Source organism: Sphaeramia orbicularis, chromosome 21 (assembly GCF_902148855.1).
Source record: "Sphaeramia orbicularis chromosome 21, fSphaOr1.1, whole genome shotgun sequence".
Taxonomy (NCBI): domain Eukaryota; kingdom Metazoa; phylum Chordata; class Actinopteri; order Kurtiformes; family Apogonidae; genus Sphaeramia; species Sphaeramia orbicularis.
This window is the reverse complement of record NC_043977.1, coordinates 24,676,411-24,689,525: the sequence shown is the minus strand read 5'-3', so window position 1 is coordinate 24,689,525 and position 13,115 is coordinate 24,676,411. Positions and strand designations below refer to the sequence as shown.

The following is a 13,115-nucleotide window of genomic DNA, read 5'->3' as shown; positions in this document are numbered from 1 at the left end:
GAGGGTACTTGGGGCTCTTTTAGCGGCTGCACTCCAGAGCACGAGCCATCAGGAGGTCCTGGATATGTCATGCTTGTCACCTTCCTTTAAGTGCATCTGCAGACGTGGGAGAGGGATTAATATTATATAGCCTACGGAAGCACAGAGGCCGTCTTATCAGCACTGCAGATGTGATAAGCACCTCTACCCCCATGAAAACCAGGAAAGATCTCCAAGCAAAGAGACAAGCATCTCTTTGTGTTGGTTTCTCACACTGCTTCTGTTTCAATGTCGCTTTAGTGGCAGATATGGTGCAATTTCACATCTGTTGTAATTTGATGTGCTTGGATCACCCTCTGTGAAATCATCTTGATCGCAACACGACTCCTTTCAATTATTTGGAAAGTGGGCATATGTCTTTAGAGATAGTAATCTAACTTCTCTTGATTTTGAAGTATTCAGAATAACCTAGAGCGCAAACCTTTCTTTGTTCTTACCATACATGAGGTATTCATTTCATTGAAGAAATACTGATTTATTTGTTTATTTATTTAATAAAAATGTCACTTTCAGGGAAATCTGTTCCTTCATTGCCATGACACTCATCTCACATTAGTTCACATCAATGCAGATGTCACTGTGCACAAATTGCATTGCCCTCAAACTGATTCAGAGCTGTGAATGGAAGTTTGTGCTACCATTGCTGTCACTTCAGTTTTATCAGGAAAGCACCCAGTGGAACCATGAAAACAACATGTGACACAAAAAACCTCTACATCAAAGCCAGCATATACTGTAATTAGAATTTATTGAAGCTGTTCAGTCAAAAAGGTACATGATCTGCTGAGCCTCTGGATTCGTTCCATAACTTCCACAGTACAGTGCATTAAGCCACAGTATTATGCAAAAATATGTGTGTTCAGTTGTAAATCTGTTGCTACAAAGAGGAATATGGCATTTATATGCTCTTGTCATACTGTATGTTAAACTGTAGTACATGCATACAAAGTAAAAGCACCTGTTTATACATAAGAAAAGATTCATAGTAATTTATTCATCACATTCTGCATCATGCTAACATGAAGTACTGTCTGGCAGTATTTACAATCCAATTTAGAGAATAAATATATTCATATATATCAGCAAAGAGGCTGTAAATGTAGAAAATGTCCCTGTGGAATTTTATTTAATTCTTTTATTAACTGAATATTTTCTTACACAATACCTAAAATGCGTGCCACCCACCAGCGACAAGGCAAAATAACCCTACAAGCCACCTGACACCCTCTGTAGTTGTAAGGCCAAGGCCAGTGGCCACGGAGAGGCTCGCATATTCTCTGACAGTGAGTGTAACTGCGTTGGCAGTCTGAGCAGCAGATCCCCTGGTGGTCTAGCATGGTGTCAAAGTTCATAGCTCCTTCCTCTCTGGCCCCTCCACCGCGCTGCAGTTTGAAAGCAATGTTAATTTAGTAGAGCAATCTTTCCTAAATCTAAACTCATTTGCAATTCTAATGTTTTAAAAACTTCTCAATCTCGCAAACATATGATTCCAGTTCTCTTAGGCAACATGAATTTTAAAAACCAGTGGGAATTTTGGAGTTCAGTTCGTAGGTTCATCAGTACGGTATGGCAGCTGCTACCCCAATGACCTGTAATTATGACAGTTAATATGACACCTACTAAGAAGCCACAGCAGCTCACACCGACAGCCAACGGAGAAACGGAATTCAGGTTAAAGAGCCTATGATGTTACTTTAAGGGTTGCTTTAGGGTTTACAACTGGATGGTTACTCAAATATTTATCATCTCCCATACATGTTCATCACAAACAGTATAGTTAATGAAGCTATACTCACGTGATAGGGGTTTTCAGGATTGAGTGCTGACCCCTCGCTAGACTGTGCCCCATCCCCATCTTCCACAACTCTGGAGACTTCATCCTCTGCGTCACTTGCCGAGTCCCTCTTCTCAGCAGCTGCCTCAGATTCATGCATGTTAAACTGCCGTTTGGCTCTCTGTGTGTCTCTCTTTCTCCTCTCCCCATCTGTTATGGGATCCACAAGAGGCATGGGTATTGGGTCAACATCCACAAGACACCATACATGTCCTTTGAGCTCAATCCTACATAGCTGAGACTGTCTCAGATGTCCTGAATTATTAAATTAGCAGCAGTGATATCAAGCAGTCTTGCATATTTCAAGATCATTCTTTTTTAATACAAGAAAGCAGCCTTTTTTGGTGTACAGCTCTAAATGCAGTGTATGTTCAAGATGTTCAAGTGTTTCGCCAACTTCTTAAACAAGACTTTCAGTATTACAAGTGTGTCGACAGATAACCGGGGCAATCGCAGAACTGACTTAACCATATAGTAATGTACTGTAATTCAAAAGCAGCCATGTTCAATATAAATCCAGTTTTCTGGACCAGCTTCCCTGACCTTTAGGATGGATAGGTTGGAGCCAGTAAATGGGAAGTTCCCCGCAAAGGCCGATAATTTTATTGCTCAGGAAATTGGTGTCCTTCAGTGGCTGTTCAGCAGAAACCCATATGATGAAGTCCTCATCAAATCTCACAGGCATGATTTCATCTGTCTGACAGAGGAAAAAGTATACTTCCCTTGAATTACTCATGAAAAAAAAAAAAAAATAAATGATGGCATTAAGAGAAAAGCAGAAGATGAGAGGAGTCTGAAGCATTGTGAATCAGGTGGTGTGTACATACCGGGTCAGACATCAGCAGTTCTTTGTTGTTCGCTCCCATGTGTGGAAGGATGGCTTTGATTTGGGATTTTATATAGCACTTGTCTCCTCCAAAGAAACGGATCCCAGTTATTCCCTGCACCAAATCACAGAGATGCCATGTTTACACTCACAGCTTTGCTACTTTGCTAAGCACACAGAAAGTCTCAGCAGAACGACATCAGGAAAAGAGAACAAGGACAAACTCACTCACACTTTGAAAGTCATGAATCTCCACAGCTTCCTCATCTCCACTCCCTGTTTTAAAACTCTCCAGGTTATTGTCAGAATCAATTTCCATAGATCCCTCCCTCAGCTCCCCATTGATGTTCATACTGTAACGAACATTATAAACCTAGTGGCAGGCAAAGCATAGAATTAAAATGACTGATTAGTTTAGTTATGCAAATCACACTGTAGCAAAAACATAATAGATGGAGAAAAAAAACATTTGTAAAGTTAAGCCCATCAGGACACAAATAAACATTACAGTTTCTTTTATAAGACTCTGTTGAAGACTAAAAAAACTCTGTTACAGATAATATCAAACATGCATTTTCACACTCCGAACTGTGGTGATAATTACAGTGATATATAATTTTAATATTTTGCTGTAATCAACACATTTTTTGCTCCTGAAGTTTCAAGAAAACACAATTATACGTCTGATGACTTACTTTACCTCTCATTGTGCACTAAAAGCATATAAAGCTTGCTACATTTGTTCTCATCTGTTATCTCTTGCAGAAGCAGAACTACAGTCAGTTGACACTCACATTTTTCTCAGTCACCTTCCACAGGTACAAAGCAGCCATGGATGCACACAACATTAGCACCGCACCAACGATAAGAGCCACAGCCCCAAATCTTAGGAAGTGAGTAGAGGTCGGTGTGGCGGACGCACTTTGTACCTTTAAAGAGTTTAGATTAATTAATCAAAGTACAAGCAAATACACATTGAATTATTACCAGGAAAACTGTGGTATTTCTTGAAACACTAAGAGTCCCCTGTCTAATTTACATGTCATGCTTGTCAATTATATCTTTAAATTGCAAACTTACTAAGTCTGTCTTACCGGAGGCATGCAGTGTTCAAAACATCGAGATCCATGAGTGGTATTTTGGACTTTTTCCATAGTTCCTCTCATGATATCCTTTATAATTCCTCCTCCAATACTGATGCTTCTCTTTTAAGATTCAGGTTATCCTCCAGAGGGATATTTGACACTTAACTGTGAATGACGTACAGATGATGTAATTCTCTTGGCTAAATTCTTCATCTGGACGTTACCTGTAGGTCTATAAAGCGAGGTGGCACCAAAGGAATGAAAGAAGTTTGATGTAGTTTTAGCTCACAACAGATCAACTCATGTCATATTTCACAGGCAGCGATACAGAGGATGATGCAAATTAGTTTTCTGACCTTATCTGATGAAAACATTAAAGGAGATAAATGTATAATAAAAGTCATCTGTGCGTTCAAAGAATATCTTATGATCTAAACTATCGATGCCAATTACGATGACTTATGTGAATTTACGTATGTCACTGCATTTCTCCATTACTGGTTCTGGAATTTAATAGAAGTGAACAGACGGCACTGTTTTATGTCAAACCCATATGCAAAAATGATTCTTTGTTGTTTCATTATCTGAAAGAACAAAGTATTCTTCAATATTTTCTCAGTACTACAGGATTACTTGCAGTACCATAGACTTACAAAGACACATACCAAATATTCTGTCTTTAATTTTATGATTTGGCAGAAGGTGGAAAGGTAGTCTCTTTGTCAAGGTTTCTCGCTCTTTATCATAACTTAAAAAGAAAAAAAAACACAGTAATAAAACTGATTCAAATGTACTATGTTGCTGTTGCTTAGAAACAGATTGAACTGCATTTTTTTTGGATAATTGGCAGGCTGCAAGGCAATCAGAAAGGTGAGGAGATTCTTTGACCTTAGGAAAAAAAAAAAAACAAGCAGTAGAGTTAACTACTTTGTGTACCATGAAAAGAATATGACATTTTTTTAATGCTTGTTATCAGTTTAGCTATGGTCATTGGAAGATTTCATTTTATTTCTTGCAGCTTATGAGCATTTACAGCAAATGAAATGCGTTCAGTTAGTTAAATGAGGTTATTGTTGTTTTCTTTATGAGTATTTTCTGTGAACAATGGGTTGTTAACATTTGAGCCGTGAGCCCGGATAGCCACATATTCAAAACTGCTCTTTACAGCAATAATCATTTTTGCTTTTAACAGTTTATTTGTGCAACAATGTGACAAAATCTCTCACAAACATGGTAATCTTTTCAATTGATTGTTTTCCACAGCAGAGAGGCCCCCTTTAGCCGAAAAAGTCCATACATCATGCCCCTTAAATATTAACACATGCTTTTGAAAATTCATAATAAAATTCTTCTTTACATTGAGTCATTATGAAAAATATATTATTAATGTACAAAATCTTGCATATTACACATGATACAATGAACAGTCTTATATGAGCCAAAAGACAAATGACATACTACAAAATACTGCAACAATCCAACATGGAGTCAGTTAAGATAAAAGATCTGTACAGTATAAAGACAAAATCATTTCTGATGACTTTTTGACCTTCCATTATTCTTTTTTTTTTTTTTTTTCTTAAGAGTTTGTATACTCCGGGATAGATATCTCATCTGTTTCTTGTATTCTTGCTGGTGTTGGTGGACCAACAAGAATATAATCAAATTCCTGGTGTTGAACTTTTTCATACACACTTTGGAGGCCGTTGGTTTTGGGTAAATGAACTGGGTAGTAGTTTTCCCTTCGGGTGTCCCGGGGAAGCGAAGCTGTCTTGGAGAATGTTGACAGATGTGGTCCAGAGGCCAGACTCGTGTTGGGCCTTGTCGCTGAAGGGCTCCAGCATCGGTCAGAATGGCCCAGAACTTTGCACTCGCTTGTACAAGCCCAGAGATCTGTAGAAACAGAAGTCAGGATTAAATATGAATACATTTACTAAAATGGTGGAAGACTATTATTATTATACAAGTAGAAGAATCTGGAAAGACTGTAACATATTCAGCTGCACTATACAGTTGCAAAAGTGTGTTAATCCTTTCATCTTATGAAAAAATGCAACCATAGAAAGAATATACAGACTTAATTTCATGTGTGTAGTCGTATTTGTTCTCAGTTTCTACTGTTTTTGTGACACTTACTGTTGGTTGGCGGTGATTCTTTTTTGTGCACGTCTGCACTGATGTCAGAATCACTGTCATTGAAGTCACTGTCCCCTTTTCCACTGTCCTTGCCGCTAATGTGAGGATCTCTTGCTGAGATTGTCGTGAATGAATTACCCTTCCATATTGTTATTGGCCTGACCGTTTCTTTTCCATATCCTGGCAGTGTGGAGTAACCCTGCAAATACGCAAACACAAGAAAACTTTTAGCAAGGAAACAAGAGTCAGTGAGTGATAAACTTTAAATATTTCTGAACTAGAATTACTTACCTTTAATTTACCCTCCATCACCCTGCTGTTTGACTCAAAGATGCCTGCTGTCTGCCTGCCATCCTCACAGCCTGTCTCTGTTGTGTTGCTGCTAGCCAATGGCGTTTTCTCTGGAAATGGATGGGCATCAAACGCTTTGCCTTTGTGGTTGGCAATCAATGAATCAATATGACCACTTTCCACTTTTTCCACATTTGGTACATCTTCTTTTTCATCGTATCCCCCCTCCCTCTGCTCTTTTTTCCGGCGACTGCAAATGGTTGTGATGAGAATGATAGCCAGCAGGAGGACAGAGCAGCTCCCTGCCAGGACAATGATTATGGCTATGGACATGTCCCATTCAAAGAGCTCCTCATTGCCATTTTGAGCCAAGGACGGCATACTGGGTAAAGTCCCCTCTATGAAACTGAGGTGTATAATGGCTGTGGAGGTGAGCGCAGGGAATCCATTGTCACTGACTGACACTGTGACTTTGACATTGTCTGTAAGATCATACGTCAGCTGCCGACTCACATGCACTTTCCCTGTGTCTTTGTTAATAGAGAAACCCAGGTGTCCCCCCTCGGTGATTTTGTAGGACAGCTGTGCATTTATGCCTTCATCAGCATCTGTGGCCTTTATCTGGGTTACCACATAACCTGCAGGTGCATCTTTGGGCAGGAAAACCTCAGCAGATCCCTTGTAAAGTGGCGGCTCTATGATAGAAGGTTGGTTGTCATTTTGATCAACTATTTTTAGTCTGATGACAGCAGTGCTCTGGAGCTGTGGTGACCCCCCATCACTTGCTTTTATATGTATGTCTAGCTGTTTCATGACTTCATAGTTAAAACTTCTCAGTGCGTATATAGAGCCAGACACTGAATTGAGCGACACAAACGTGTTGACAGGGGAGCCCATAATAACACTGTCCACAAGTCTGTAAGTTATTTTTCCATTTATACCCAGATCCGCGTCAGTGGCCTCAACTGTGGTTATAAAAGCCCCGGGGGCGTTGTTTTCCACCACAGAAACTTCATAAACGGCTTTACTGAAGTGAGGGGCGTTGTCATTCTCGTCGGTGAGTCTAATTGTGTATTGAGTGATCTTTCTGAGCGGAGGGGAGCCAAAATCCTCAGCCATGACCGTCAAGTTATACTCACTAATCCTTTCCCTGTCTAGTACTGCTGCTGTAACTATCATGTAACTGTCCTCATAAGCCTGGCGGAGTTTGAAGTGGTCGTGTCCGTATAATGTGCAGTGGACTTGGCTGTTAACACCCGAGTCTCTGTCCAAGGTGCTGATCAGCGCCACCAGACTGTCCTTGTCTGCCGCCTCGCTGATGTATGCAATGCCCGTCGTGATGGAGGTCATCGGGGTGATACTGATTTCTGGGGCATTGTCATTAACATCAGTGACGTGAATGACGATTTTACACACGGAGGGGGTCGGGTTGGGTCCCAGATCAGTCGCCTGTACATCTAGCTCATAAGTGCTTTTGTCCTCAAAATCCACAGGGCTCTTAAGTGTCAAGTGCCCTGATTTATTATCCACTTGGAAAAGTTCTCGGATCTCATGAGAAACCTGTTTTCCGAATCCATATATGACCTCTCCGTTTAGACCCTCATCAGCATCAACTGCGTTCAAGTCCAGTATAACTGTGCCCACCGGTGCGTCCTCAGGCAGGCTGACTGAGAAACTGTTCTGGTCAAACACGGGACTATTGTCATTGAAGTCAGTTACTTTAATAGTTATTTTTGCTGACCCCGATCTGCGAGGGTTGCCTCCGTCTGTGGCGACCAGGTCTACAGTGTATGAAGACTGAGTCTCCCTGTCTAGCTCTTTCATTAGCACCAATTCCGCATATTTAACCCCATCCGCTCTCAGGAGCACATCAATGGTAAAATGACTGTTGACAGAAATTTGATAGCTTTGGATGTAGTTTGACCCGACATCAGCATCCACAGCTGGGTCTAAAGGAATACGGGACCCAAGGGCTGCATTCTCTGAGATCTCCACTATAGATTCCTTGTTTGGAAACTCCGGGGAGTTGTCATTGATGTCCTTTATTTCCACCTCAACGTGAATCAATTTGTACCGATCTTTTGAAAAATTTACCACATCAAAAGTAATGAGACACTGTGGAGTGTGTCTGCAGATTCTTTCCCTGTCAATTCGTTCCCCGACAGTGAGTTCCCCGTCGCTTTCTCTTACCCTGATGAATGAATCATTGAATTGTTTCATCATCCTGAAATTGGTCTTGGAGGAATGAGACAGACTCAAGGACATGTCCTTGGCAAGGTTTCCGATGACTGTACCAGGTGCGTCCTCCTCATTGGTCTGGTATCGTATAGTATTTCCATCAGACTCAGCCACTGAGACAAAGAAAAATTGATGGATGAAAATAATAAAAATCCACCGATGCAAATAAGTTATAAATTTGACTCCTATCATCTTCTTAGCAGTCTTCCCTTCGGTAAGCAGCCTCATCCTTTCTGAACAGATAAGCCCGGTTCACCTCTGGACTGAGCTCTCCATACAGCAGCCCGTTTTAATGAACTGAACTGTGCTCAAAGTGAAAGTTACTTGCTCCTTGCGCGCAGCCAGTCAGATACGCTTGTTGCCTCGCCTTCAACACAGCTCAAAATTCTGCAGTGGCGGGGTTTATACAGCTCCTCATGCTAATGAGAAGAAGTGTGACCAATCCCTCGCTTTAGAATTAAAAATACCCCCTTATGAAAAACCTCTAAGCCTGTTTTTAGAGTGCACATTGAAGGAAGTTGCAGAATAGAAAAAAAGCAGAAAGATGTGCCATTGCTTAGAGATAGTTCCTGCACTGCTTATCATCTTACTACAGCTATTACAGAGTGGAGGTTTTACTCAGTAAATATCCATTTATTTTTTCTTTTGAGTTCGGCAATTGCGCGTATATTTTTTCTTTCTTTCTTTTTTTTCTGTGTGCGCGTCTGTGCGTGTTTAAGCGCTTGCAAAGGCAGCTCGATTGTTTCTGGCAAGAAAGGCTTTGTTCAGGCGCCGCTTATTTGAGAACAACTTAATTATCTGGTGACAAGCTCTCCTGATGCATCCACAGCCCATCCGAGAGGGCAGTGGCGCTACCCCTCTCCTCATACAGCATGCGGGTTATTTCTGGTAAAATGGTAAACGGGCAAAATATGAGCCACAGACAGTCCTGTGAGTTCCAAGGAAAAAAAAATAGATATAGACATAAAAAGAAACTGGGTAAATGGATAGTATGAAGAATTTATAATCTTCTTAATCTGTGAAAATTACTATATATATTAAGAATCCCATCATATTCTGTGCAACATCTCATATGTTGAGAATGATGTATTTATCATAACCACCTCAGGATGTCCAACAGGAATCACAGCCAAACGCATACAGACTCATCATACTGTGTATTTATAAAGACCAGTCCCTCAGCTCGCCAGAAAAATCTTAGCTGGGCAGCATTCAAGGGTATTTCAGACAAACACAGCGTCCAAATATCTCACTGCAGACTGGGGAGGGGGGTCCTGTTTTTGATATGACAATCTCCCTGAATACAAAGAGGAGGTCCACGAACACTTTTTTTTTCTGTGTTTGATCTGGACGAACTGCAGAGAGCTCTGACCTCAACCTAGTCAAATACCCTCAGGATAAACCGGGACGCTATCTTGAGCCAAGCCTTATCACCAAACATGAGTAACAGATGTCACTAATGCTCTAGTGGTTGGAATGAGAGAAAAACCTCAAGCCAGGTTTTTTAAATCTTATGGAAATCTTTCACAAAAGATTAAGGGCTGTTGGACCTGCATATAGTTTTGGACTGGGATTATCACCTCTCACATATGTCAGAGTGTCAGGGCACATGCCTAAAACCATAACAGTCTACAAACAAAGGTGAACTGTAATCAAAGAGTACATCTATTTCATCAAAAAAACAAACCACAGCGCACCGCATTAGCATATATCGCTGGACTATTTGGTTCCAGACATGTTGTTGTTATTGTGAGATGCTGATAAACAAGTCAAGCCTTGTTAAGAGAATTCTGAATTCCAAATGCCCAAAATATGATAGATTTAATTGGATGTATGAACATTTTTTTCTAGTTACACTGGAGGGGGAGAATCAAAGATCTAAACAAGAATCTGATTTCATTTCTACCAAATATTTGTAAGCATATGAGCTTGTTTTTTTCCTTTAAGCTGTCCTGCTAAACCTTCACTGGAGCTTATTAGATTTGATGGAGTTATTTTTTTTAATAGTATAAATTCCTCTTATTATTATGTTTTGCACTCTTTGCACGCTTTAGCTTCCAAACAAGGCACAGACGATATATGATGTTGACAGTTATTGAGAAACTAGCATCTAGGTTTTGACTTCATGTTTATCTCTCACTTCTTATTTCTAAGTTCTCCATCCACAGCGTTGCTTAATAGGAGGTGGAGGAGAGTGGATGAATATAACAGCTTGTGTCTATATTTCTCAGAACGATTCATTAGTCAGCCATAGAGTCCACAGCGTGCTGGAGTTGAAGCACTAACAATAATTTGAATCAATAACACTAACAATTGCAATAATTATCTGCAACACAGTGAAAAGCCCACAGAGACATATTGTAATGGAACAGGCTGCAGTAAACAACAAAGGTAGGTGGGAAATTTTACAGTATAAGCTTTACAGCTAATGGAGAGACCCACTGTGACAAAATGTATTTGTTTCATAAAGCAGAGGTTATCACACTGGGGAATAAACTGTGTTTTGATTCCGCTGTTCAGTGAGATTATATATTAAATTTTTCAGAGTACAAATAATAATTAACTTTTCTAATCCTCTAATCAGATTCTCACCACAGATGAAATATTTTTCAAGAGAACTCTCATAATAAAATATAGTCAGCTCAAATTATCCTTGCAAAAATAATAAAATGTAAATGGACTCAAAAAGCAATGACCTATATCAAGCCTCCCGACGGCAAAATATGTTCTTATATGCTCTACATCTGAATGAGATACAATATAATTAATTTCAGTGATCAGAATGTGTTCAACCATAAAAGCAACAACAGAGAAACATGTATTTGAGGAGCATCCATTCAGGTTTCCCAGTGAAAACCTTAAAATGTCATCACCTGTTCTGGATTGGATCTGATTCTATAAGCCACATTTCACTGGAAAATAACAAGGGTGAACCTTTGAGCGTGGAATGTGTTATACAATCTGATTATGGCTCAAGCACAAGGTTTTGTGTCTGTCAGTTCTTTACAGTGTTTCTGTGAAATTCTGAATTCACATCTGGGCCCATGTGGTTGTTTGATGTTGTCTTTCTAAATTTGGATGCGTTCCACTGGGAATGAAATTGAGAAAAATGGTGAAGCGAACCCCACACTCAGGGGATTTCATGTGGGTATGAACATACGGCCTGGATGAGGTTTACTGGAAATGTTAAAGTTAAAATAAAACTTCACTAATCAATGTTTTTGTGTGATGATGCGTTGTTTGACAGGTGTAGCTAGTAAAACCACCTGAGCATTTTCACTTGACTCTGCAGTTCGCTTCAGCTCTGTGGAGCATTTGGTTTTACAGCCTGTAAATTTCACCAGCTGTCCAGCTGTAGAACGCAGCTGCTTTAAATGAAAAAACTCAGATAAACCTACCTGGTCAGCAGAAAAAAACTGAGGAGCTTCTTCTTACTGAACACATATTGTATAGCATTTGGCAGCTTAACGCAAGATGTTGGACCGAACAGGATTCTAAACCAAGACAAAATTAGATGCGCATTCATCAGGTGGAAACAACTCAGCTCCAAACTAGGCAATTAAATCTTCCATCCTGAATAATTACACTATGTTGTGAATATGCTCAAACAAAAGACATGTATCAGACGTTAATTCCTTGTGGATTTATGTGTCTCTACTTGTGTTGGAGTGGGTACAATTTCATTGGCAATACTATCAGTTCTATTGAATACTGATGGAGTATGAAAAGGTCTTCAATCAAAAGAAAGGAATTAACAGTGAGAATAAATACCAAATCTGAAGTTACTATCTTCAAAACTGAGGTCAGAACACCCATCAAATATGGTGAATTTAGACATGAAGTGAAAAATATCCTCTCAGTTCTGAATCTTTTTTCTTTTTGTAGCTTTAGCTTTCCCACTTTAGCTTTAAAGCTGCCTTCATTTCTGATAAAAATCACAAAAATAGTCTCCCTGTGGTGGAAAATCTTTAAAAACAATTCTGAACCTTTATCCAGATTAGGACTGTCTTCTAGTCAAAATGTGCTATCGGTCCAAAAGATATTGAGTCGCAGATACAGTCAGACAGAGAAGGCATCCCATTTCTAGAGAAGTGGGTACATTTATAATGAAATGCAAACAAACATACAAACAAAACTAAAACAGAACAAAAACAAAAATCTGTGATCTATTAATGTATCTGAATCTGAAGATATATGATGTTGTAACTGCATTTTGTAAATGTAAATAACAGAAATGTAAAGTGATGTAAAATTTGATGCTTGCCACTACATGTGACCTGTGACACCACCTTACTGCGAAAATGAAAATCTTACCAAGTGTATTTTTCTCATTTTAGTCAAAATATCATATCACACTTAAAATAAGACATTATCACCTAAAGAGTAACTTTTCAGTGAAATATAAGAACTTATTTTTTTTAGACAATAGATCTTTAAAATCTTATTTCAAGAAATCTTACCAAGATAATTTTCACTTGTTCCACTGGCAGATTTTTTTTGCTTAATTCAAGATTTTTTTTGCTTATTTCAAGCAAAAAAAATCTGCCAATGGAACAAGTGAAAATTATCTTGGTAAGATTTCTTGAAATAACATTTGTCTAAAAATAAGTTCTTATATCTCACTGAAAAGTTACTCTTTAGGTGATTATGTCTTATTTTAAGTGTG

At 39.3% G+C, this 13,115-nt stretch overlaps 2 protein-coding genes across 2 annotated transcripts; both read right to left on the bottom strand.

Annotated features, from left to right (window-relative positions):
- Positions 1–1,155: 1,155 nt before the first annotated feature.
- Positions 1,156–4,206, bottom strand: cnmd (chondromodulin). The gene is made up of 7 exons (XM_030125278.1): positions 3,794–4,206; positions 3,494–3,628; positions 2,932–3,072; positions 2,701–2,814; positions 2,417–2,570; positions 1,836–2,023; positions 1,156–1,421 (listed from the first exon to the last, which is right to left on the bottom strand). Exons 1-7 carry the CDS (start codon positions 3,863–3,865, stop codon positions 1,194–1,196), a joined length of 1,032 nt encoding a protein of 343 aa, XP_029981138.1. The 5' UTR covers positions 3,866–4,206; the 3' UTR covers positions 1,156–1,193.
- A 751-nt stretch (positions 4,207–4,957) lies between these two features.
- LOC115412712 (protocadherin 8) lies at positions 4,958–9,052 on the bottom strand. Its single transcript, XM_030125337.1, has 3 exons — positions 6,212–9,052; positions 5,921–6,119; positions 4,958–5,677 (listed from the first exon to the last, which is right to left on the bottom strand). The coding sequence occupies exons 1-3, from the start codon at positions 8,675–8,677 to the stop codon at positions 5,364–5,366; spliced, it is 2,979 nt and encodes a 992-aa protein (XP_029981197.1). The 5' UTR covers positions 8,678–9,052; the 3' UTR covers positions 4,958–5,363.
- Between the last annotated feature and the right edge of the window lie 4,063 nt (positions 9,053–13,115).